At 35.3% G+C, this 27508-nt stretch overlaps 1 protein-coding gene across 1 annotated transcript; it reads right to left on the minus strand.

Annotated features, from left to right (window-relative positions):
* LOC136032320 (trypsin-1-like) lies at nucleotides 1-24833 on the minus strand. Its single transcript, XM_065712622.1, has 5 exons — nucleotides 24693-24833; nucleotides 21008-21230; nucleotides 11789-12050; nucleotides 1211-1360; nucleotides 1-176 (listed from the first exon to the last, which is right to left on the minus strand). The coding sequence occupies exons 1-5, from the start codon at nucleotides 24739-24741 to the stop codon at nucleotides 39-41; spliced, it is 822 nt and encodes a 273-aa protein (XP_065568694.1). The 5' UTR covers nucleotides 24742-24833; the 3' UTR covers nucleotides 1-38.
* Between the last annotated feature and the right edge of the window lie 2675 nt (nucleotides 24834-27508).

The following is a 27508-nucleotide window of genomic DNA, read 5'->3' on the forward strand; positions in this document are numbered from 1 at the left end:
TATAATCTCAAATTTATTAATTTTTCATGAAAGGTTATTCAAACAGATTTGATGAAAGAAACGTAATATGACACTTGAGTATACACGCCTGGGTATCCTGCATATGCACATCCATATCCCCAAGAGACAATACCAATAATAGTAGATCCCATGTAGAGTGGTCCGCCAGAATCACCCTAAAAAAAAGCATGCTTTAATTTTGGTGGAGACGTACAAAAAAATTAAACTGCCTGGTTAGAGCTTTGAAAGCACCTTCGCTACAAAGCATAAATTTTAAAGAGCAAAAAAATTGATGCATATGTTCCAGTTATTTTCGGATGGACACGTTTTTACAAGGATATTTTTAATAACGATATAAGGATTAGGCATTAAAAATTTAGATACAAAAATATAAATTAGGTGAGAAAAGGAGAATAACATATTTGGGAAAAGTAAAACTTTAGGAACAAAAGAAGACAGGAGAAAATTAATTAAGCCAATACATAGGGCTTGCTATCCGCGCGTGTGGGTAAAGGGGGAAATATAATACAATTTCCTTGCGATAAATATCTCAATGACACCTTGGCAACGCCACCTTTAGTTTTTTGCACATTGGTTGTAATTTCAACTGAATAAAGAAGAAGTAAAACTCAAAGTTACCTGCCAACTTAAAGCTATCAACAGTCTTGAAAAAGTCGTGATCCAACTTATTCGTTATTAAAATTTGTCAATATAGCAGTGACAGTAATGCAACTATGCAGCAATGCCAGTAAAATATCATTGAAAATGAAGAAACTATCAATTATTGCCCATTGTGACAATCATTTAAGGATCTATTTCGTAAACTAACTTAGAAATTAAAGTTCTAAAACAAGTCATTATTAGTATAAAATTGGTCATTATTACAACAGTCATTATTAGAACAAATTGAAACTTCCGTATCTTAGACTGTTAATTATTAGTGTTGTTTAGAGTTGCTAAATATGGCTGGTAAGGAAGGACACCCCCCCCGTGTGCTCTGTCAGCTAACACAAAAATATATAGAAACCTTTGTCCCATGCAAGCCTTGACGAGTGACATTTCAAGTCTTTGGTAATGTTTGTAAAATATTTTTTAGCGATTTTTTTTGTATGTAATGAGCTATTTACAATTATAAAAATCAATTACCGACAAAGAAGAAGCACACTATGCAAAAATGCCATAAAAAGGGATGGAGAAAGAGACTATATACCTGACAGGAGTCAATTCCGCCATTAGCAAGATCACCGGCACAGATCATACTATCAGCGACATCGGTTTCCCCGTAAGCTCCACGGCAATCAGCATCAGAAATGACAGGTACATTAACAGCTAGCAGAACATCGGAAAGGGAGCCACCAGCCTGTGAAACTCAAATGGTTTGAATATCAATATTCAATGGCCTTTTCAAATGCAATTCATTATCTAGGTTTATTACTTATGGATAAAATTAAAATTACATATAACTAGGGGGCACTGAAGGTGTTCCATTTTTGATTTGTTAGGTTGAGAAGTATGTAACTTTCAAGTGTAGTTTATAGATTGTCCATTTAATTTATATTTTAAATTAGAAACCATGGGATATTTGTAGAAGCATGCTATTGTTGTGGGAAAGAAAATTTCCGGGGTGAACTCTTAAAGGGAAATTTTACCCTGGGGGCTTTGACAGAATTTATATATGAAATTCTTGTTATTTGTCTTACGTTCGCTTTGCCAACTCAATTTTGCATGTAGAAATTTTGTGGAGAAATTGTCCGAGAGAAATTTTAAGAGGGTTTGCATTTCCAGGAAAAATTTCGACAGAAGGGGAATGTCGTAAGTGATAAGAAAAAAGATTAGAAATTAAAGTCTTTTTCAAATGAAAGTATGCTAAGGATAATTTTTCAGGCTGAATAACCCGTAAGAGATTCTACCGAGAATTTAGTAAGGTGAGGAATTTAGCGGGTGAATTTAGTGAGGATGGAATCACCCACTGGGTAAGGCAGGGGGAGGAGCTATATTTTATGTGAGAGGAACTATTCACGGAGGCATTTTGCTTGATGAGAGGGAAGTATTCATGGAGGGTGAGCCAGATTTACCGACATTATTTGAAAAATGACCAAAAACTACACTAAAAAAGCAAGCATTTTCAGCTGTAAGTAAGGAGCACTATCAAAACTTAAAACGAACCGAAATTATTAAGTATATTAGGTGAATTACCCCTTCTTCAATTTTTCACTCTTTCCCATAGGTCTGAATTTTTGTTCTTATTATCTAAGAATAACTCCTGAAACGCAAGAGCCGTTCAATTGGAATAAGCTCCTGCTTTCCGTTTGGCCCTAGACGGTTGACCTAAAATGACAATCTTCGGCAATCTTTCATCCTTCATATGCAGAACATGCCCTAGCCACCTCAACCTTTCTCTCATTCTAGCCCTAGAAATTGGAATTCAAACACAGTTTTCGTAGAGTCTATTGTTTGAAATACGGTCAATCAGTCGGGCTCCCTAATCCAGCCATAGGCAGTTTCTATCAAAAACGTCTAGTAGATCTTCCTCTGTTTTTCGGAGTGCCCATGCTTTAGAACCGTGTTTGACCACTGGCCACTGTTATCACGTTTTAGCTTCTAATAATTTATTATTGGTTTGTAGACTTAATTTCCTATTCTTGCAAACTTTTTCAAACTGTATAAAACACCTTGGGCCTTAGATATTCTACTTTTACTCACTTTCTTTACTAGTAATTAAATTAAAAAAAGTTCTTTCAACTGTAAGTAAGGAGCAACAATAAAACTGAAAACGAACAGAAATTATTACATAAATGGGGAGGGGGTTCACCCCCGCGCCAATGCCTCGCTCTGTAAGCTAAATTTCAAATTCTCTTCCAATTCTTAAGAATGATCCCTGAATCACAAATGCCCTTTAACTAGAATAAAAAGCTCTTTTGAAAGTGAAAAAAAAACTTTATCGTAAAGAGCGTGTATTGAATTGGGGGGAACCTCTCATATCTGTGACAATTTCTGTTTGTTTTAAGTTTTAATGTTGTTCCTCGCTTTCAGTTGAAAGAACTTGTTTTTTAATTATTTTTATTCTTATACACACAACCTATTTTCCCGAAGTGAACCTGCTTAAAATTTTGAGATAGGCAATTAGTTTGAAACAATCCAACGATCAGATAACAAAACTTTGGAGTCAAAATACCCCTCTCCCCCTGATCCTGGGGGAAGGGTTGTAACTTATGCCCTGTGGACATATAGGGTCTGTTATGGAAGAGGTGTTCGCATAAACTTCGGAGGGGACTCAAATGATTATAAATTGAAAGTTATAATTCCAGTTTTGAGAGTCAATTGATCCAATGACAACTACCCCCCCCACCCAACCCTCTTTTCTCCAAATTCATCCGACTAAATTTTCTTTATAGCCATTTTGTTCAAAATAGACCAAAGATCATATGACAAAACTACAGGGATTTCACATTCCCCAAGAACCCTGGGGGAAGTGTTGTAAGCTATGCCCCGAGAGCATATAACGTTTTTATGGAGGAGTTGGCCACATAAATTATTATTCAATTGAAAATAATAATATAGTTAAGACTAAACTTGATGAAACTTGTATGTTTTGAAATCCGCATAAAAATTCGATTCTTTTGATTTATTTATTGGTACAAAAATTCCGTTTTTTAGAGTTTAGGCTGCTATTGAGCCAGGTCGCTCATTACTTAGAGTTCATTACCAACTGTTTGATACTACCAAGGTAATTGAAGCTGTCCACTTGATCGATTTTTCGTTAACCAACTTCAACTTTTCCACTTATTCCTAGACCTCGTAACTTTATCTTTTTTCCATAAATTTTTAAACCTATTCTAGCACCCTGAACTCCCAAAACCTCAATAAACTGATTCGTTTTGTTCATATTTTCATCGAAGCATTTATAGATGAAAATATGAGCAAAGCATTCATATTTCATTTGAGAATTAAAGTATGAACTAAGGAGGTGTGAAGTGGAGGGCGTGGATATAATTGCCAAGGATTTGGAAGATGCAGCTAAACGGCATAATAGTAAAATAATGTTCTAGTAAGTTATTAGATTGAGAGGGAGTAGTCAATCTGAACCTGTCCCATTTAAAGATAAGAACAAGGCCACAATTAGTCATAAGGAAAGAGTTAAAGAGAGATGGGCAGAATATTGAGAATATGCTAAACCGAGATAGAGTTGCAGGAAAAGATGTGTGAGGATATGTGCAGGAAAAGTTTTTCTTTGTGATACCTAAAATGTGAAGGAAGATTTGTCTTATGAGGAAGAATTAGCGACAGTACTAAAAGGATCAAAAAAGAATAAGGCTCCAGGTACTGATAGTGTGGTAAATGAGTTTCTTAAATAGGGGAGCTCTGAGGTTAGAAATAAGCTACTGGAGATTATGAATATAATTTCTGAAAAAGGGGAAGTACCTAGCGAATTTAGGAAAACCTTAATTAAATCACTGTATAAGAGAGGTGATAAGAGTGATTGTCGTAATTATTGAGGCATTAGTCGGATCTCTGAAAGTAATAAATTACTCAGTAATATGATACTTTTTAGACCAAGAGATGCTGTAGATAAAGTTTTAAGAGAAGAACAGTTCGGTCTTGGAAAACAGAGTATGTGTCGACCAAATTTTCACTCTTAGGCTAATAATTGAGAAGTGCCTGAGTTATCAAACACCTTTGGTTCTCAGTTTTATAGATTATGAGCAAGCATTCGCTGCTATTGATATAAAGGCTATAGCCCTTAGAAGGGCGTTAGCAAAGGTCTTATCCTTGTATGGTATACCTGAAAAATACATTAAACTGATTAGTGCTTTGTACGAGATTAACACTGCGGCGATTAAGGTAGAAAATGAGGTTCGCAGCTGGTTTCATATTATATCAGGAGTTAAGCAGGGTTGTGTTCTATCCCCGTTTATCTGCATCATTTTGATGGATTTTATCTTAAGACGCACAGGAAAAGCAATGGGAGGCAACGGAATCAAATTGGGAAGAAAAAATCTCCTGGAATAGGTTATGCTGATGATTTAAGCATCCTAGATGAAAGTGTGAACAAAATGAAAAAGCTTTTTAGAGGTTTTGCGAATTCAAGGTGCTAGAATAGGCTTGAAAATCAAACGTTTCCTAGTAAAGAACTGTAGCAAGGAGTTACCCGGCTCATTAGTAGCCAAAACTCTAAAAAAAATGGAATTTTGATGCCGATAGATGCATCAAAAGAATCAGATTTGTATGCTGATGTTAAATATATAAGTTTCATCAAGTTTGATCTTACCCATCAAAACTTATGAGCCTAAGAAAATATGTCTTATTTCAAAAAAAGAGAAAAACACTCCTTAAAAGTCATAGAATCTTAAGGAAATTCATACTATCAGATTCGGCGTATAAGAGAGCCCTACTGAGAGGTTTCAACCGCCTATATGTAAAAATGTGGAATTTTGTACTTTTTGCCAGAAGAAACATCACGGATGCTTATTTAAGTTTTTAGTTTTTTCTTTTTCAGGAGTGATCGTAACCCAGTGGTCATAGAATTTCACGAGAGGGCTCATTCTAGCGAAAATTAAAAGTTCTAGTGCCCTTTTTAGTGACCCAAACATTGGAGGGCAACTAGGCCCCATCCCACTCTCATTTTTTCGCAAAGTCACCGGATTATAATTTTGAGATAACCAGTTTGTTCAGTATAGTCAAAACATCTAACAACTATGTCTTTGAGGACGACTTAATCCCCCACAGTCACTGGGGGAAGGGCTGCAAGTTATGAAATTTGTCCATTGTTTACATATAGTAATCATTATTGGGAAGTATACAGACGTTTCCAGGGAGAATTTTTTCTAGTGGTGGGGGGTTGGAGGGGGAGGAGAATACGTGGGATGTTCTTTTCATGGAGGAATTTATCAAACAGTTTGTGGTAACGAACTGTATTAGGGAGCGACCCGGCTCAATAGTAACCAAAACTCTAAAAAATAAATTTCGATACCAATAGCTACATCAAAAGAATTGCATTTTAATGCTGGTTTTAAATATATAAGTTTCATCAAGTTTAGTCTTACCCATCAAAAGTTACGAGCCTGAGAAAATTTGCGTTATTTTAGAAAATAGGGGGAAACGCCCCCTAAAAGTCATAGAATCTTAACGAAAATCACACCATCAGATTCAGCGTATCAGAGAACCCTACTGTAGAAGTTTCGAGCTCCTATCTACAAAAATGTGGAATTTTGCATTTTTTTGCCAGAAGGCAGATCACGGATGCGTGTTTATTTGTTTTTTTGTTTTTTTTCCCAGGGGTGATCGTATCGACCCAGTTGTCCTAGAATGTTGCAAGAGGGCTCATTCTAACGGAAATGAAAAGTTCTAGTGCCGTTTTTAAGTGACCAAAAAAATTGGGGGGCTCCTAGGCCCCCTCCCACGCTAATTATTTTCCCAAAGTCAACGAATCAAAATTCCGAGATAGCCATTTTATTCAGCGTAGTCGAAAAACCTTATAACTATGTCTTTGGGGACGACTTACTCCCCCACAGTCCCCGTGGGAGGGGCAACAAGTTACAAACTTTGACCTGTGCTTACATATAGTAATGGTTATTGGGAAGTATACAGGCGTTTTCAGGAGGATTTTTTTGGTTTGGGGGAGGGGTTGAGAAGAGGGGGATATGCTGGGAGAACTTTCCTTCGAGAATTTGTAATGGGAGAAGAAAATTTCCATGAAGGGAGAGCAGGATTTACTAGCATTATTTAAAAAAAACAATTAAAAAATAAAAGTGAAAAAGCTTTTTCAGCTGGAAGTAAGGAACAGCAATAAAACTTAAAACAAACAGAAATTATTACCCATATGAGGGGCTTACCTCCTTCTAATACCTCGCTCTTTACGCTAAAGTATTTTCAGCAATTTCAACTACTTATTCTACGGCTTTTTTGATTCAGGGGGTCATTTTTAATGAATTGGGATAAAATTTAAGCTTTAGTGTAAAGAGCGAGGTACTGACAATGGGGCGAATCCCCTCCTATATGTAATAAAAACATGAGAATACAAAAGTTCTTTACGTAAGCTAATTTATAAGTTACGTAAATCTTTTACCAATAAAAAGATTCGTAAAAAATTAAAAGTTCTAGTTGCCTTTTTAATTAACCAAAAAATCGGGGGGGCAACTAGGCTTCGTCCCCCGCTCTTTTTTTCTCAAAATCATTCGATCAAAATTATGAGAAAGCCATTGAGCCAAAAAAAAAAAAAAAAATATGCAAATTTCGTTTTGATTATTCCTCTGCGGAGAGCCAAAACCAAAACATGCATTGATTCAAAAACGTTCAGAAATTAAATAAAAAAAAACAAGTTTTTTTAACTGAAAGTAAGGAGCGACATTAAAACTTAAAACGCACGGAAATTACTTCGTATATGAAAGAGGCTGCTTCCTCATCTGCTCCGCTCTTTACGCTAAAGTTTTTTACTGTTTTAAAAAGAAGAATTGAGAGAAAGAGTCAAACTTTAGCGTAAAGAGCGGGGCGTTGATGAGGAAGCAGCCTCTTTCATATACGAAGTAATTTCTGTGCGTTTTAAGTTTTAATGTCGCTCCTTAATTTCAGTTAAAAAAAACTTGTTTTTTTTATTTAATCAAGGAAGAAGAGAAATTCAATAAAGGAGCACTGTATTTTCCAGTATTATTAAAAAAAAAACAATAATTAAATAAAAGACTTCTCCTTAATACACTGCTCTTTTAAGCTAAAGTTTGACTCTTTCGCACAACTCTCCTCTATAACACAATAAAAAACTTTAGCGTAAAGAGCGGGGCATTGAGGAAGGGAGAGCTTCTTTCATATACGAAATAATTTCTGTTCGTTTTAAGTTTTAATGTCACTCCTTACTTTCAGTTAAAACAATAGTACATTTTCATCTAGAATACCTAAATCATCAGCATAATCTAAGTCCAGAAAAGTTCTACTTTTCCATTTTATTCCGCATTTTCTAATCACATTTCCTGTGCTCCTTAAGATGAAGTCCATTAAAATGGCCCATATAGACGGGGATAAAATACAGCCCTGATCGACAGTTTTAAAAATATTCTAGCACCTTGAACTCGCAAAATCTCTAAAAGTTTATTCATTTTGCTCAAACTTTTATCTATGACGCATAGTCTAATAATCAGCATAATCCAAGTCCCGGCAATTTTTACTTCCTTACTTGATTCCATGTTCTCCCATTACATTTCCTGTGCTCCTTAAGACGAAGTCCTTCAAAACAACCCATGTAAATGGACATAGAACACACCCTTGCTTAACTTCTTATTTAATACGAAACCAGCTCCTAACCCTAATTCCTACCTTAACCGCAGCATTGTTATTCTCGTACATGACACTGATTACCGTAATGCTTTTTTCAGGTATGTCATACAAGGATAAGACCTTCGCTAAAGCTCTTCTATCAGTTAAATCAAACGCTTGCTCATAATCTATAAAGCTTAGGGCTAAAGAAGTTTGACGACTCAGACACTTTTCAATGATTAATTTAGGATTGAGCGGCATTTAAGGTAAGAAGTAAGGTTAGTTGTTCATTTGATGTAGAATCGGAAGTTGCATAGGATTATGTCCTTTCCTCTTTTTATCAGCTAGTTTGAATGAATTTTTCCTAATGAACATGACAAGACTAGAAACACACATTATATAAAATTAGAGGTTAGAATTGTCCTAGACCTAAATTATACAGAGGATTTGGATGTCTTAGGTAAAATTGGTAGTGGAAGGAATGAATTGTTGGTGATTTTGAGGTTTCATGGAGAAAAACGGGCTTAGAAATTAATGTCGGGTTAACAATGTTACTTAGACTAGGAATAAGTGGGGCTGGAGAGGTAATCCCATCTAACAATAAAAGCAATCAAGCTGGTGGCTTCGCTTACCAGCGAAGTCACCGGCTTCGTATAATATATACAATAATATTAGTAAATATGGTGGATAAATTAAAGATGAATTTTTTTTCCAAAGTCTAAGAAAGTTTGGATAGATACGAAGGTAATTATTTGAACTAGGATTAAAACATCATAGGTGGTGGTCATGACAGTCGTTAAGCATTGCTTTAAAAACTCGGCGACTTGAAGAAGTGAGGGAGATTTAATAAATATTTCGAAAGGAATTGTCTAAGGGTAGTTGGCTGACCAAATATCCGACAAGAAAGATGGTTGCTATCCCAACTTCTAGTGATATAATGAAAAAAGTTAAGTTGACTTAAATAGATGAAGGATGAGGGATCCGAGATTTTTGTTTTTGGCCACCCATTTTGGGCCAAATAAAGCCCAGGTACTTGAATTCGAAGAAAATAGGAAGTACAAAGTGGGGAGGAGGTAAACAGCGAAGTGTTGAATAATTTAATGTGCAGAAGTTTGCATAGCTGTTGTGACCTTAGGCAGATTAGCACTGGCGTGATTTGTTAGCAGCAATAACTTAGTTGCGAAAATTTATTTATGTAACTAAATCCCCAAAGGTTTTGACTTCTTTTGGCTTTTCTTGATTGGGCATGAATGAAAATATTTTCACGGCATCTCACTACCGAAAACAGATTCTTAGTCCTTTTGCGTGTTTGCCTGTAGCCGATATTTCTGCTTGTTTTGTGAAATATGTCTGCTACAAAAATATGCCCGTAGCAGAATACCCTCAGAAAATCTGTATGGTAAAGACTCTTTTTTCAGACGTTTTAATCTCTTGATTTTCAACAAACGGTAACGTTCACTTCCCTCCATGTTTTTTCCCACCCAATAACTTTTGACACTTAAAAGGGCAGTAGGGATTCCAATTTTTCTCAGCCACACGAGGCCTAGCCGAAGTTTATACGACCACTCATTCCAACAGAACCTTATATACCTCCGGGGACATACCACACAGCCCTTGCCCCTAGGCTCTGTATTTTTTCAACTTTGGAGGCATTGTTTTCTGTTCTTTGGACTATTTTTTACAAAATGACTATATCACAATTTCAATTAGATGCGTTTGACGAAAAGCGAGGTAGTGAGGGGGAGGGGAGGTCTCCTCCATTACTTGTGACTCTTAAAATTGAACTATAGCTTTCAATTTTCAATCAAATGAGCCTCCTTTAACGTTTGTACTACTACCTTTCAATAAAAATCTTACATATCCAAGGGGCATAGCTGAAAGTCCTGGCCTCGAGGTCCTGAGGGGCTATTTAAACCCAGAAGGCCTTGTTAGACGAACTCTAGATTATTTTGAGCAAAATGTCAATCACAAAGTTTCTATCAGATACATTTTGGGGGAAAGAGGACGGGGAAGGAGCTAGCTGCTCTCCGATCACTTTTTGACTATTGAAAAGGGCGCTAGAACTTCCACATTATGATTCACCCCCTCTGAAGTTTATATGTCCACCCCTTCCATAAAAACCTTATATTTTAATCGGGACAACTAGTATAGCTGATAGACCTTTCCCTGAGGGCTGTGGGGGGTAGCCATCCTCAAAGACATAATCACTGGTTTTTCAACTACTTTGAACAACATGGATATCCCAAAATTTTGACTGTATGTGTTTGGAAAATTGAGGAGGGGGGGGGTCTGGTTGCCCTTCAATATTTTTTACCCTTAAAGGGCGGCACAAGTTTCAATTTTAATTCGAGTGTGCCCCTTTCGAAGTCTTTATGATAACTCCTTCTATATAAAGTACCCTGCTCTGACACCACAAGACCTATAAATAAATAAATAATACGTTTCGCCAACATCGTTCTTAACTGAGGGAGCGCTATTGCGCTGCTGTGATACCTCAATCGGCTTAACCGAATATAAAACATCATAAAAATGAGGTTTTTGCCCCCCCCCCTCTTGCAACACGTTTACTGAAACAAGAAATACATTTATAACATTAGAAAATTAAGTGTAAAGAGTGAAAGGTAGAGTATGGATTTATGTTTTAATTATGTTAATTTCGGCGCTGACATTCAATTAAAAACATATTTTTAAAATTTAGTTTCAGAATTTTTTAAATAATGCTGGAGAATCCCTCAGTTCCTCCTTGGAAATTTTTTTCCACCTGGAAAACCCCCTCAATAGACGATTCCTCCCTTGAAAATACTTCTAAAATCTTTTCAAATAGAGTATTAAAATAAATTTATATTGAAACTACCTTTACTCTGGTCAGACTTAAATGGTGGAAACGGAATTGGTAATCTAGAATTATTAACCTAATACAGTACGAAAAAGAAATTCACATTAAAACCACCTCTCCCCTAGTTTGACCTTAATTGTGGACGTGGAACTATGTTAACCTACAATAATTTAACTTTAATTAGAATATATAAAGTCAATCCCAAAGGCTGATGTAATAAGATAAATCAAAGCCCTACTATTATAATCACAAAGAAGGTTAGAAAGGCTAAGAAAATTGGAGCGTCATTGATCTATCTTGCCCGTTCAATAAAACTGCCCAGAACAGAACATGGGGGCACTTTGACTATTGTCGCACTTATAGCAAATAATGTTATCCCGACGGAGATAATGAATACGATTGAATACAAATTTGTAGGTATGAAATTTTTCTCTTTTTTCTTTTAATCATTTTTACAGCAAAAAATTTATCATAGCTGAATGATTTGTTACTTACCATATAAAATTCTTAAAAAACTGTGGGTTTCAAGATTAATTAATAAAATTTCAACAAGCTATTTTCCAAAAAAAGAAACATGCTAAATAAAGAAGAAGTTTAAAATCTGTATGATGATGAATTACTTGACAATTCTAATCAGATTAAAAATAAATAATGTAATTAATATGCTTTCGCATTAAAGTTCCTAAGTACAACATTATTAAAACTTACAGATGTAGTACCCCAGCCAGACACAGTAGCCATGACGCCCTCATCAACTTCAGCATTAGGGAAGGGAAGGCCAACGGGCTGTACATTACCACCGATAAGGATACTGGTTAAAAGCTTCAAAACACAGATATCATTGTAGAATGTGCGGGAGTTGTACTCTGGATGTTCGCTGATTGATGCAACACCAACAACCTGCTCATCACCATCTGTGGTGCTAAGGACATGGTCACCAGCAACAACTGTGATTCCGGATGGAATTTGGCTAGAAAATTAAAGGAAAAAGTTAGGACTCAAGCTCTGGGGACCGATGCACCTAAAATAAGTAACCCTAAGAATAATCTGTGTGGTCCTATTTAGATAGAATCAGTGTTTAATGGAAAAAAAATTCCCATTTGCTATTAGAAAAATAGCCTAGAAATCGTCGATTTTAATTAAATGAACTGTTGTTATCAAGGATTTGAGCCACTATGGAATTGAACCTTCATTTAGCTCAGCCGCACTCAAATCAACCCTAGTTAAATTCATCCCGCTTTTAACACAATCTCCAGTTAGTGAAGCCAACATTTAACTTGAGCGTAATTTAATTCACCCCCCGTTGAACTCAATCCCCATTCAACTTCCTCCCATGTAATTCAAGCAAATTTTCTTCATTCATTGCCCAATTCTTATGTAAATATTTATTTATTTTTTTTAATGCAACTCTAGTTTCAAGTTCAAGTTCATTTATTTATTAATCGCACATACATATATATATAAATGACATAGGCCCATGGGGAGACAAGCTCGAAAAACTAGGCCTAGACAAAGATAAAATAATAACACACTACAATACAAAGATAAACATGACGGCAAAGATACAATAACACAACAATAATATGAAAGTAGCAGCTAGCCCAGGATCATTCAATACTATTGAAGAAATTAAAAATGTCCATATTATTAAATATAAATTAATACTGGAAGATAGCTGAGAGGCCCATAATCACCCAGAGCAGCGAATCATACAAAAACTTTGTCTTACTAAAAACATACTTAATTAAAAATAATCCTGAACTAAATGAAATTTAAGTTTCCTCTTTATTAAATGGATAGAGGAAAAATTATCAATAAGAGTCTTGTGAGCATCCCAGCACCGAGCTATTGACACAAACGGAGCGAATTTAGATCTCTCAGTATTATACTTGTCAATGTAGATATCCTTTTTTGTCGAGTGTTATAATTATGTAAATCTTGTGATTGGGAGAACAAACTTTGATGGAGGTAATATGGCGGTAATTTCTTAATGTCATAATTGATTTTGAAAAGAATTGCTCCAAAAGCAAATTGTTGAGAGACTGGAAGTATATCTAGATAAGCATATAAAGATGCAGTAGAAGACTTATTTGGAAGTTCAATAGGTGATGGAATAAAAAGTTTAAGGATTCTTAGGGCTTTATTTTGTAAAATCTGTATTGGTTTAATATGGCTTTTAAATGTAGATAAATATACTAGAGAACAATAATTAATATTAGTCTGAATCAGAGCAAAATAAATACTTCGTAAAGCAGAGTAGGGCAAACAAAGCTTCAACCTTCGCATTAAACCAACATACCTTGAATCTTTAATCGTAGATTTTGAATGTGTGTTTTAAAAGATAAGCTTTCGTCAATCACAAGTCCAAGGTACTTTATCATTTTCACACGAGATATTGATAATAGATACTTTGAAGAAGTAACTCGGGTAATACGAGGGCAGATATTTGACTTTCTGCCGTAAATTATGAAATTAGTTTTTGATACATTCAAAGCAATAAAATTTGAAGAACATCAATCAAGAACATTAGAAAATGTAGTATTCAGTTTTGCCTCCAGCTCCTCGTCATTCTTTTCAGAAATTGAAACTGCCGTATCATCACTGCCACCTTGAAAAGAAAAACAAAATATTTTTCTTTTTTTATATATTTGACATTAGTAAAACTTTTCCAGCTGAGAAACCGAATACACTAGAATTTATGGTTGTAGAAGTAGCCTACCTGCAGCACAGATTCAGCAATCAATTATGTTTCTGAATATATGAGCTGTTAGCGTTAAAATTACAGCCGTCCTTCTTCCCTTAATACTTGGATAAAGTTTAAGGTTATGTACATAACCATAATACGATTTTTGTTAACAACCGTTTCTTCATAATATTAAATAAAAAAACAAGTTTTTTTAGCTGCAAGTTTGGAGCGATATTAAAACTTAAAACGAACAGAAATTATTCCGTATATGAGAGGAGTGTCCCCTCTGCAACACCTCGCTCTTTACGCTAAAGTTTGACTCTTTCTCACACCTCTACTTTTTAAAACTATAAACAACTTTAGCGTAAAGAGCGAGGGGTTACAGAGGGGACAACCCCTCTCATATAATGAATAATTTTTGTTCGCTTTAAGTTTTAATGTCGCTCCTTACTTGCAGTTAAAAAAACTTGTTTTTTCAGTTTAATTTCTGAACATTTTTGAATTAATGCATGTTTTGATTTTGGCCCACCGCACATGAATAATTAAAACGAAATTTGTAATTTTTTTTTGCTAAATGGCTTACTCATAGTTTTGATCGGATGATTTTGATAGAAAAAAGGGTAGGGGATGAGGCCTAGTTGCCCTATAATTTTCAGTTACTTAAAAATTCAACTAGATTTTTTTTGTTTTTTGCACGAACGTTTTTGTTAGTAATAAACATACCTAACTTGCGAAATAACTTACGTAACGAACTTCTACATTTGTGTATTTTTATTATGTATATGAAGGGGTTTGCCCCCTCGTCAATACCTCGCTCTTTACACTAAAGCTTGAATTTTATCCCAAATCTTCAAGAATGACCAGTGAATAACAAAGGCCGTAGAATAAATAGTTGAAATTATTAAAAATACTTTAGCATAAAGAGCAAGGTATTGTGGAGGAGAAAACCTTATTTCACGCGTAATATTTTATGTTCGTTTTAAGTTTTAATGCTACTCATTACTTCCAGGTGAATAAATTTTTTTATTTATTTCTCATTGTTTCTTTTTAAATAATGCTAGAAAATCCTGCGCTCCCTTCATGGAAATTTTCTTCCCCCATGACATATTCCTCCAAGGAAAAATCTTCCCGCACATCCCCCTTCCCTCAACTCTCCCAAACCAAAATAATCCCCCTGAAAAACGTCTGTACATTTCCCAATAACCATTACTGTATGTAAACACTGGTCAAAGTTTGTAACTTGCAGCCCCTCCCCCGGGGACTGTGGGGGAGTAAGTCATCCAAAATACATAGTTGTTATGGTTTTCGACTATGTTGAACAAAATGGCTATCTCAAAATTTTGATCCTTTGACTTTGGGAAAAAATGAGCGTGGGAGGGGGCCTAGTTGCCCTCCAATTTCTTTGGTCACTTAAAAAGGGCACTAGAACTTTTCATTTCCGTTAGAAAGAGCCCTCTTGCGACATTCTAGGACCAATCGGTCCATACTATGACCCCTGGGAAAAAACAACAAAAAAAAACAAATAAACACGCACCCGTGATCGGCCTTCTGGCAAAAAATACGAAGTTCCACATTTTTGTAGATAGGAGCTTGAAACTTTTACAGTAGGGTTTTCTGATACGCTGAATGCGATGATGTGATTTTTGAATGCGATGGTGTGATTTTTGTATGCGATGGTGTGATTTTTGTTTTTTCAGGCTCGTAACTTTTGATGATAAAGACTAAATTTGATGAAACTTATATATTTAAAATCAGCATAAAAATCCAATTCTTTTGATGTATCTTTTAGTATCAAAATTTTGTTTTTTAGAGTTTCGTTTACTATTGAGCTGGGTCGCTCCTTACTACAGTTCGTTACCACGAACTGTTTGATAATTAATTTATTAGCAAGAGAATAAGGCCCAAAACATAAGCAAAAGGTTATGCCTCAAAGTTTAAGAGACCTGTGCAGCTAAAATAAGTAATCCATAAAACATAGACAAAAAGGTTAATATGCACAAACACATGCAGTATCAGGAATTTTACCAAAATCGTACTAAGTCTGGCAAATACATAAAATATATTTTAAAGGGGAGAAAAAAAGACAATCAATATACATAGATCTTACCTAAAACTATCGAAAAAGAAAAAAAAATTGATCTGGGGGCAGTTGATAATTAAAATTGGTATGATATGACTTTTGTAATGCTACATTTGACATTGTGAGGGTCATCAATACCTTGAGCATAATTCAGAACTTCGGACCAATTGTTAAGCCCTTTTCCCAGTGACCAAAATTCCGAACATGATGTAGATATTATTTTTATCACAGATACTATTATAGGCTATTATTATATCCTTTCATTTAGCAATTTATTACTACATCCTTTCATAAACGATATTATTTATATCCTCCTATAGCTGTCTTGCGTTATCCCATTGAATTACATTAGCCCCCCCCCCCAAAAAAAAAGACAAAAAAACAACAAAATCATGGAAGCACGTTCGCAAATTATTATTCAATATTAGATGTTTAGAATTATTAGTACTAAGAACAAATAAACCACATAATGGCATCATAACCCTAGATGCACCTATATGAATGGACCTATGCAAAAGTCATCAGCCATACATAATGGATCACTCAACCATAGGGTTGAGAATTCAAAAACTGTTTGGGCGGAGAATTGATTTGCCGTGTGTGAACAATCCACATGTATGTTAGATATTTTTTCTTTTGATATTTTCGGTGAAAAATTCCTTTTCAGGCATAGAATAAAAAAGCAGGAAAATTGCCCCGTACTCCTAAACTTGAGAAAATTTTCCCTCCCTAGATGTTTGTGCATTGAAGCCACTGGTTTCCAGGTGTGCTTTTTTTTAAGTAGACGGTGTTGAGATGTTAAGTAAGGAAAACTGCCTTTAAAACCACCTAAATAGATTAACTAGACTGTATCTTAGTTTTTAAAGAAATTTAAAAAGTAGTTTATTTAACTTTATTGGCTTCATAATATTTTTTGTAATTCAGCCATAACTCAACCAAAACTTCCTTTTGTAATTTCTCATTGTTCTTTCATATCTTTGGAAGCTATATTTTTGGTATGCTTGTGCTGATTCAAGTATTTTGCTAGATTACCATGCTTCTACTCGACTAAATGTCTGTTTTCATGTTTTTGTTTGAAATCTCATCGCATAACTTTTGTTAAAATCGCCATTCTGTCAATGCTTTCCCCCCTATTTTCTGATTTCAACACCATATTTCCGGTTTCTTTAACCATCTATTTTTTCTTTAATATCCTCTTTTGAAGCATAAAAATAAATTTTTATATTTCGGCTAATTTCTTGCCCTGAAAAAGCATGATTATATGGGAACTGAGGATCTAAAAATTAACCTAGGCAAAGATTTTCTAGTCAGGTCAGGGGTCCTCTTCGGGTCGTAACATTTGGGGGAGAGGGACGCCCCCGATGTTTTTATCCACTTGGTAAAAAAGGGAGTTGGTAAAACCATGGCCTGAAGCAGTACGATTTCCTGACGCCTCCAAAATTTTCTGTTCTGTTAAACAAAAACAGGAAAATACTGACATGTCATCTACAGAAGTCTCGAACTTGGTCGGTAAACGGCAGTATTACCGACGCCTTCCGTGATTTACGGATGGTATAACAACTCCACATTTAGTTAAATAAAGAGCATGAAGGCACTGACATGAAATACACACAAATAAATATATCGGTCGGTAAATGTAGCAGTTTTACTGACTCGTGCAGTGATTTTACGGTTGGTGCCACAGTTTTTCATTTGGTTAAAGAACCTGAAAATACGGATATGAGATCTAATGAAGTCTGAATCTAGGTTGATAAATGTATTAGTTTTACCTAAGAGAAACATGAAACAAAGCCTACTTTTAACACCATGTTTGAACAAAAATTCATGTTGACATCCCTAGTGCCTTTGCCTACGGACAATAAATCTTTTTATAAGGTTTCTTTTGATTTTTTTTTCTAAAGAGATACATGAAACAAAGCCTACTTTTAACACCATGTTTGAACAAAAATTCATGTTGACACCCCTAGTGTCCTTGCCTAAGGACAATAAATCTTTTTATAAGGTTTCTTTCGATTTTTTTTTTCTAAAGAGAAACATGAAACAAAGCCTACTTTTAACACCATGTTTGAACAAAAATTCATGTTGACACCCCTAGTGTCTTTTGTGTCGTGAATTTACGGTCAGTGCCAAAATTTTTCGTTCGGTTAAGTAAAGAAAATTAAAATAACGATATGATATGTCCATAATTTCAATCTCAGTAGTTAACTCTAGCGGTTATACCAATACCTACAGTGATTTAATCTCGTGCAGAACAGCCAATGACAAGTTCCAACTTAAACACCGTCCAAGACGCTTGCCTGCTGGTTATTCAGAGGCAATTGCTATTTCTGAAGCCAATCCGCTGGATGAGTGGAAATTGCTCTATTCTAAGGAGCTCTGCGGTGTTCTTAGAGCCCTAGTAAACGGCTTGGATGATGCACTCTACGACAAATCATCTATCCTGGGGCTACCAAACCAAGTTTACTGGGTCAATTAGATGGCAGCTATAAAAACCTTTCAGAACTGGTGAAGATATTTCCTAGAAAAAGCTTAGATCCCGCACAGCTGATGTTAGAGATAAAGGCTTTCAACCACTGTTTGGCCAGGACTGAGGTTGAAAGCAACAAAGTGATAAATCGCATCTTGTTTGAGGGACTATTCCGTGAAATTAGCACTGTCAAATCGATATTCCTGACTGTCTGGTCAGTTGGGTTGCGACAGCGCCACCAATTGTGGCCACAACGGATAGAAGTTTTAGCAGACTGAAAGTGATCATGACACGTTTACGCACAACGATGGATGATAACTACCTGGATCATCTTGTCATGATGCCCTGCCAGACTGACGTTACGAACGAGCTGAAACTCGACGAATTACTGAAAGCCAGGCTGTCTTCCCAACCCAGATGTTTGAATTTTCAACTGAAGGTATGCAGTTTTATTTTCTTCTTTGTTTTATCTGTGTATTTTAATTTAAATTTGCTAATTTTCTACTTCTGAGATCTTTTTTTATTTAAATCTTGTTATTAATTTTCTCCTAATATATTGCTCCATTCTTCAACAGTGGCCATATTGTTGTTCATATGCTTCTTATGGGAAAAAACTGAGAAGCTTTTCTTCCTCAGATTATTTGATTCTTTAGGCGGAATTGCGATCCCAAGATTCGCATTAGAAATGGGCATTATGTTAACTGATGGTGATAATAGTCGGTGTAAATGATCAGCCAGTCGGTAAAATCAATCACTTCCCCACCATTTTGGTTAGTAACGACTGGTGCCAGTTGTTTTATTTGTAAGAAGGCTGAGTGACGTGACTGTAATCTCAGCCAGAGTTTTCCCAGGTATAATTTCGTACCTAGAGAAATCTGGGAAAGGTAGACAGGAAGGATTTGCGAAAGCATAGGATGGCAGCCCTCCTCCACTACAATTCCTGCCTGAAGGACCATGAAAAGCAGATCAGCAACATTACTAAGGACTGTACAGTCCAAAGCCGTTTTCCTTATCTTTTTTATCTTATTAAAAAAAAAGTTTTTTTTAAAACTGAAAGTAAGGAGCAACATTAAAAATTAAAACCAATATTTATATTTACGTATATAAAGGAATTCGCCTCCCCCTCAAAACCTCACTCTTTACGCTAAATTTGTATAGTACTTTTAAAAAAGCTTCTTATTGTTCTAATTAAACGACCGTTGTATTTCTGGAGTCGTTCTTAAGGAATTGGTACAAAATTCAAACCTTAGCATAATGAGTGAGGCATTGAGAAGGAGGCAAACCCCTTCATATACGTAATAATATCCATTTGTTTTATGTTTTAATGTTGCTCCTTACTTTCAGTTGAAAAACTAGTTTTTTGTTAATTTAATTTCTGATCGTTATCAAATAATCCTAGGAAATTTGGCCCCACTTCCATGGAGAAATAACCTCCTCATGGAAATGTCTTCTGGATAATTCAGTCCCGATTATAATTTACCCAGGACAATTACCGTTAACAGCTCCGCACGTGAAAACGTATAAAAAGGATTTTGTATAGGAATTTTTGCAAATTCGCTCATTGTATGATTTCCGCTGAGAAGTTGACCCCCTGGAAACTTTCCTCCCCATAGAAAATTTGCCCATGAAAAATCCCCAGCAGAAAAATTGTCCCCTACCACCTTAAAATGTATCCATGCTTATCAATAACACATATTCTATGCGTAAACATTGGGCTAATTTTATAACTTAAAGATCTTCCCTCTGAGGCTATGAGGGGTGGGGGTCATGTTACATACAAATTCATAGCTTTTGGGTATTTCAACTATGATGAACAAAATGGCTATCCCAAAATTTGATCAGACGATTTTGGGGAAAAAAGGGACCAGAACACAATTTGCGCTTTACGAAAACAAAATATGTTTGAAATATTTTCTGTTTTCTTACTTTCATTAATAAGAAAATATCAAAACTTTAAGTAATAAGTATCAGTATACGTCAGTTAAACTGAGAATCCACGGATATATGTTATTTTTTTCTGGTAAAGTGCAAATTGTGTTCTGGTCTTGAGAAGGCATGGGGATTATTAGCACTACTCAAGTTAATTTTTGCTCGTTTTGAGTTTGACTCGGCTCTTTATTGAAATTTCTTTTCGTTTTGAGCTTAATTTGTTTATTGTTAGTGATTTGTGGTAGTTTTACGCCTGGAAGATTATTTGTCTTTATTTTGCTCATTCTTGGCTTAATGGAACTCTTTAGTTTCTTTGAAAAACTTTTTTGTTGGAAAAGTTTCTTAAATTAATCAGCATGATAAGCCGGTTTTATATATAGCTATTGGCATCAAAATTTTGGTTTTTTAGAGTTTCAGTTACTATTGAGCCGGGTCACTCCTTACTTACAGTTCGTTACCACGAACTGTTTGACTTTATGATAACTGTCAGTCCTGTGCAGCAAAGGTTTTAGCTGCCTACTCAATTCAAATAAAAGTTCATTTTGAGACAAAAAAAGTTTTCACTGCAGTGAAAACTATTTTAAAACCTTCGAAAAGAAGGTTTTCGTTTGCATTATCTTATTTTCCCTAGCAAAAGTGCTTGCTGTTCATTTCCCCCTGACTAATACCCTGGACACTTCTACGGTGCGACTGTGCAGCATTTTCAGCCCTTTGGGTCTTCATTCTAGCTCTGATTTTCCATTGTAAGCAAAATAGTTCACATACCCATCAGTACAATGAGCAGCAGTCAAAACAGTGTCAGCATCCAAGATAGAACCTCCACAGAAGTGGGATCTGCCAAAGAAGCCTTCTCTCTGGAGGGACACTTGCCAGGGGACGTCTCCCTTGTTGACTGGATCACCACCAACAATCTTTGACTCTGGGACAAGGTTTACTCCACGACGAAGCATGAAGCTAAGGGGTAGGCGTGGAAGGACATAGTTGTCTCCTGTAAGGCAAGAATGATAATTTATTAGTCATCATTTGATACTGATTACAACAGTTTTAAGTTTGGAATATAAGATTTTGGAAAGTACAAACTGTATAACCGTGACGGTAATCAAGCAGTGTTTTCTATAACATTGTCTTGTTAGAAATCTAGAAGTGTATTTCTCATCGGAAATTACAGTCCCTCCAGTAATTTATATAGTGTTTCGCGGGGTTATCATAAACTGTGATTCAAAATTCAACATGTTAAAATATAATTTTGCCATAACCCCTACAACAGATTGTTCAATATATTTTCGGGTATCTTTTTATTTCCCTACATGCAACCATTTTCTTTTATGTCCGTTTTTTATAACCATTTTCCTTTTATGTCTTTCATTTGTTTTTCCTGTTTCACAATACATTTTTCCCTCTTTTCTTTGTCAGAGGGATGATTACCGACTGTACCTTTCTATTTATTTTTGTGGTATTTTGAACAGACAAAACTTGCCTTCTTTTAACGGCCTATTGCTGGTTGATACCAGATTCTAGAATTTTTTCCGCTCTCTTATATAATTTAATTTGAACAATATGCAACGTTTTGGATTAACACAATCGTTAACTGGAAAGCCAAGGCTGTACAGGAATCAAATAAACAAATTCACCAACCACCAATATAAACTATTTGTTTCTAAAATAACTGACTGAAATCAATAGTATTTCCATCGACTCTTATCTGGTTAAATAAAATAAGAAACCGAAATAGTAAATAACTTAAAATATTGTAGACTATAAAAGATTTTAACGATATCGAAAGTCTTCCGTTAACCTGGTGAAAAACAACCAAAACAATAAAAATAGTTTATTATTGTTATCTCACCGACCCCCAAAACAGCAATGCTCGGCAGAGCTGAGAAAATATACATGCTAAGCTTGTTTTGAACTTAAATTAAATAAAAAAAAAGTCTTTTTAACTGAAAGTAAGGAGCTACATTAAAACTTAAAACGAACGGCAATTACTTCGCATATGAAAGGGGCTGCTTCCTCGTCAACCTCGTGTCGCTCTTTACGCTAAAGTTTGACTCTTTCTCTCAACTCTATTTTAACAGTAAAAAACTTTACCGTAAAGAGCGGGGCGTTGATGAGGAAGCAGTCCCTTTCATATACGAAGTAATTTCTGTTCGTTGTCCATTTTTTTGAGTTTTGGTTACTATTGAGCCGGGTCGCACCTTACTACAGTTCGTTACCACGAACTGTTTGATTATTAGTGTAAAAACCACTTACGCTTTTCAAACAGTTCTTTGTGGCGTGCTTTAAGTAAAGGGTAGTTTACGGTAACAGTAATGGAAACACTGACAAATGGATTTTTGTATAACTACATGTAAATATCCAACATTGCCTCGTTGCCTTTGGCAAATTACCTGGCAATTCAAAATATGTAAGATCTATTACATGTATAAACTGAAATAAGTCCGAAAATTAAAAATGTCCAAACGTTAAAATTAGTCCAAAAGTTAAAAAGACCAAAAGCTAAAATTAAACGTCCTAAACTACTTGCCTTAGAAAATTGCCTTTTCTAAAAAAAGACGAGGAAAAATCGCAAGAGGAAAAAGATTCTTGATGAAAATTATATACATTGTTTTTTTTTATTATTATTTTTACTTGGAGTAATCTTAATGAGAAAACTTAAATTAAAACCTTAATTAAATTACCTTTTAAAGAGGTCATTGTATAGCAAAGAGACATCATCTTGTGGAGTCAAGGAGACACCATCTTCCATCTTGTAGTGCAAAGCAGTAAAATGAACCAAAAAGGGTTAAATGGCAATTGGGTAAACTTCCTGACATGGATGCTTAATTATTGAAAATTTTATATTTAGCTTCCTAGTTTTAAAAAACAAAACTCCGTGCTCCATTTTGTTAATTCCCAAGAATATCTAAATTTCAAGCAAAATGAATTACCATAACAAAATAAGATAAAACTGAAATTTATCTTTAAACTTAATTAAGCTTGATTTATAGATTTGAGGCTTCACAAAATTGTATATAGCTGTATATAATTGTTCTATTGAGAAAGAGATTCAGTGGATTTTTCTGTGGATGATGGCAGGGAATGCATGAAAGCTTAAAAGTGCAGTTTCAAACTCATAATATTTTAAATTTCAATAAGTTTTAAAATAAATATAAATTTCGGCGGAGGAGAAATTTTTTTTTCTCTAATCTTTTTCCATTTCTTCCTAATTCTTCCTAATTGTTTTTCATCCTGGACGGTACTAAGAGACCGGATCAGATTAAATTAGAAATAGCCGTTTTCCGATTGCACCATCTGGGGGAGTGAAAGGACGGTTAATTTGGAAAAAATAAAAAAAAGAGGTATTTTTAATTTACGAATGGGTGATCAGATCTTAATGAAATTTTGAATTTAGAAGGACCTTGTGTCTCAGAGCTCTTATTTTAAATCCCGACTAGATATTGCGACATTAGGGGGAGTTGGAGGGGGAAACCAGAAATCTTGGAAAACGATTAGACTGGAGAGCTCAGGATGAAACTTGGTGGGAAGAATAAGCACAAGTCCTAGATATGTGATTGACATAACCGGACCGGATCCCTCACTTTGGGGATTTGGGAGGGGGAGGGGTCCAGTGCTTTGGCGAGTTTGGCGCTTCTGGACTTTCTAGACGATGAAAATTTGTTGGTGTCTCAGGGAATGGAGGGAGGGGAAATCGTGAAAATTGTGGTATGTTTATCTCACGAATTGGTGATCGGATCTTAATGAAACTTGATATGTAGAAAGATGCCATGTCTTAGATGCTCCATTTCTAATTCGGATATGATCCTGGGACATTAGGGGGTGGAGGGGGGAAACGGATATATTGGAAACCGGAAATATTGGAAAACGTTTAGAATGGAGAGATGGGGATGTAATTTGATGGAAAGAACAAGTTCTAGATACGTGATTGAAACAAACGAACCAGATCAGACCTCTTTGGGGGATTTGGGGGGATTTCTAGTACTTTGGCGAGTTCGAGAATTAGCAAAAGTTCTAGATGCGTGATTGCCATAACCGGGACGGATCCAATCTCTCGTCACAAGTGCCATATGAGCTCTCAGCTCTTGTTTTTTAACCTTATGCTGGAACCATGGACTGATCCCTATGAACACTATAGACCCTAGGCTTCATCTCTGCTGCCAAAGAACCTAGAAATTAATGGATTAGGGTGTCCAAGCAATCAAACAAGAGGAAGAATGACATTGTTTTAGTTCTTATTAAAACGAATCCTACTATTGTGGTTTGGTCTTACAAAATCGTTGGAGAAATACAAGCTTTTTTGCTTAGGAGTCACCTTTGGAAAGTAATTTCTAATACAGAAATGTTATGTTTTTGTAGAAATTCATAGAAACTAATTCTTTTCCCCCATTTTAGATGTATATAATGCTTGTGCAGTTATTGAAAGTATTCTAATCCAATAAATATGTTGGCTTACCACTGACAGCTGCTGCGAGGCAGACAAGTGTTGCAACAAAAACTTTCATGGTAATAATCGAATTGCTCCCAGTTCCATTACAATTTATGCTTAGGCCTAAATATTGTTATCGCAGGTAAGATTGTTAATCTTTGGAATTAGTATGCAAACGAGCTTTGTCAAGATGTTTTTTTTTATTAATCTCTCTGTCAATAACAATTGGGAATTCACTTTAAATACACATGAATTAATCATAATTGATAAGAAAAAGAACAAAAACAACATTAATGGTTACCAACAATCCCAAACTAGATTGATTACGCATTTATTTTTTAAACTTTATTATTTAACGGCTCAGAGACGGATAATTTTTTTTTAAATATTTTGTTGACTTAAGGAATGTTGTTGTGTAGTTATTTCTACGTACTTATTAATCGGTCATTTAATTATAATTCAGGGACGGCCCATCTTGTAGATACGTCCTTAAGTACATTAAGGTACCTTGCCTTAAATAGTAACTTACCTTACCGTTAAGTAGCCTACCTTAAATAGGCCTATAGATCTGTTCATGGTAATTACTAGTACTTTTCAACCTATTTAACTTTTATGAGTCAGGTTTTCACTGAAAATCATTTAAGAACGAAAGCGTTCTTGTGTTTTTACGTTCGTTTAAGAAAATGAGCTGTCTATTTTTTCTCTTTTTTTATACGAAGCAGACTGTATTGCTACTATAATCATTGCTGCTACTGATAATCACTGATGCCAATCTTTCTTCCCGTTACAAAGAAGGTTGCTTCCGAAACTTTCTAGTCAGAGCTTCTTTCAAACAGTTCGTGGTAACGAACTGTATTAAGGAGCGACCCGGCTCAATAGTAACCGAAACTCTAAAAAATGGAACTAATAGTTACATCAAAAGAATCACGTTTTAATGCTGATTTCAAATATATAAGTTTCATCAAGATTAGTTTTATCCATCAAAAGTTACGAGCCTGAGAAAATTTGCCTCATTTTCGAAAATAGGGGAAACACCCCATAAAGGTCATACAATCTTAACGAAAATCACACCATCAAATTAAGCGTATCAGAGAACCTTGCTGTAGAAGTTTCAAGCTCCTATCTATGCAAATATGGAATTTCGTATTTTTTGCCAGAATACTAGAATATTTTTTGCCAGAGAATGCGTGTTTATTTGTTTGTTTTTTTTTTTTTTCCAGGGGTGATAGTATCGACCCAGTGGTCCTAGAATCTTGCGAGAGGGCTCATTCTAATGGAAATGAAAAGTTCTAGTGCCCTTTTTAAGTGACCAAAAAAATTGGAGGGCACCTAGGCCTCCTCCCACGCCAATTATTTTCCCAAAGTCACCGGATCAAAATTCTGAGATAGCCATTTTATCCAGCGTAGTCAAAAAAACCTTATAACAATGTCTTTGGGGACGACTTACTCTCCCACAGTCCCCGTGAGAGGGCCCACAAGTTACAGACTTTGACCAGTGCTTACATATAGTAATGGTTATTTGGAAGTGTACAGACGTTTTCTGGGGGATTTTTAGGTTGGGGGGGGGGTTGAGAAGAGGGGAATATGTTGGGGGAACTTTCCTTGGAGGAATTTGTCATGGAAGAAGAAAAGTTTCATGAAGGGAGCGCAGGATTTTCTAGCATTATTAAAAAAAACGGAAAAAATAAATATGAAAAAATTGTTTCAACTGAAAGTAAGGAGCAGCATTAAAACTTAAAATGAACAGAAATTATTACGCATATGATAGGCTCACCTCCTACTAATACCCCGCTCTTTACACTAAAGCATTTTTAGTAATTTCAACTATTTATTCTACGGCTTTTGTGATTCAGGGGTCACTCTTAAGAAATTGGGACAAAATTTAAGCTTTAGGGTAAAGAGCGAGGTACTGACGAGGGGGTGAACCCCTTCATATACGTAATAAAAACATGAGAATACAGAAGTTCGTTACGTAAGCTAATTTGTAAGTTACGTATATCTTTTACTAATAAAAACATTCGTTAAAAATTAAAAGTTCTAGTTGCCTTTTTAAGTAATTAAACAAAACAAAACAAGTTTTTTTAACGGAAAGTAAGGAGCGGCATTAAAACTTAAAACGAACAGAAATTACTTCGCATATGAAAGGGGCTTCTTCCTCATGAACGCCCCGCTCTTTACGCTAAAGTTTGACTCTTTATCTTAACTCTACTTTTTAAAATAGTAAAAAACTTTAGCGCAAAGAGCGGGGCGTTGATGAGGAAGCAGCCTCTTTCATATGCGAAGTAATTTCTGTTCTTTTTTAAGTTTTAATGCCGCCCCTTACTTTCCGTTAAAAAAAACTTTTTTTTTTTTGTTTAATTTCTGGACGTTTTTGAATTAATGCATGTTTTGATCTTGGCTCTCCGCACATAAATAATTAAAACGAAATTTGCATATTAATTTTTGAGGGTAAATGGCTTTTCATAGTTTTAATCGGAAGATTTTGAGAAAAAAGGTGCGAGGGAGGAGGCCTAGTTGCCCTCTAATTTTTGATTACTTAAAAAGGCAACTATAACTTTTAATTTTTTACGAACGTTTTCATAAGTAAAAAATATACGTAACTTACGAATTAACTTACGTAGGGAACTTCTAGATTCGTATGTTTGTATGGCGTATATGAGGGGGCTCACCCCTCTTTGATATATCGCTCTTTACAATAAAGCTTAAATTTTGGCTTAATTCCTTAAGAATGACCCCTGAATCACAAAGGCCGTAGAATAAATAGTTGAAATTACTAAAAATACTTTAGCATAAAGATCGAGGTATTACGAGGAGGTAAACCCCTCATATGCGTAATAATTTCT

Source organism: Artemia franciscana, chromosome 10 (assembly GCF_032884065.1).
Source record: "Artemia franciscana chromosome 10, ASM3288406v1, whole genome shotgun sequence".
In the NCBI taxonomy this organism is placed as follows: domain Eukaryota; kingdom Metazoa; phylum Arthropoda; class Branchiopoda; order Anostraca; family Artemiidae; genus Artemia; species Artemia franciscana.

What these genes read in the sequence shown, in the direction of transcription:
- LOC136032320 (XM_065712622.1), bottom strand. Translation starts at nt 24,741, where the DNA reads ATGAAAGTTTTTGTTGCAACACTTGTCTGCCTCGCAGCAGCTGTCAGT. An exon ending in GCTGCTCATTGTACTGATGG is followed by an intron (nt 12,051 to 21,007) that starts GTATGTGAACTA and finishes TTAATTTTCTAG; the next exon opens with CCAAATTCCATCCGGAATCA. An exon ending in CTGGCTGGGGTACTACATCT is followed by an intron (nt 1,361 to 11,788) that starts GTAAGTTTTAAT and finishes TGAGTTTCACAG; the next exon opens with GCTGGTGGCTCCCTTTCCGA.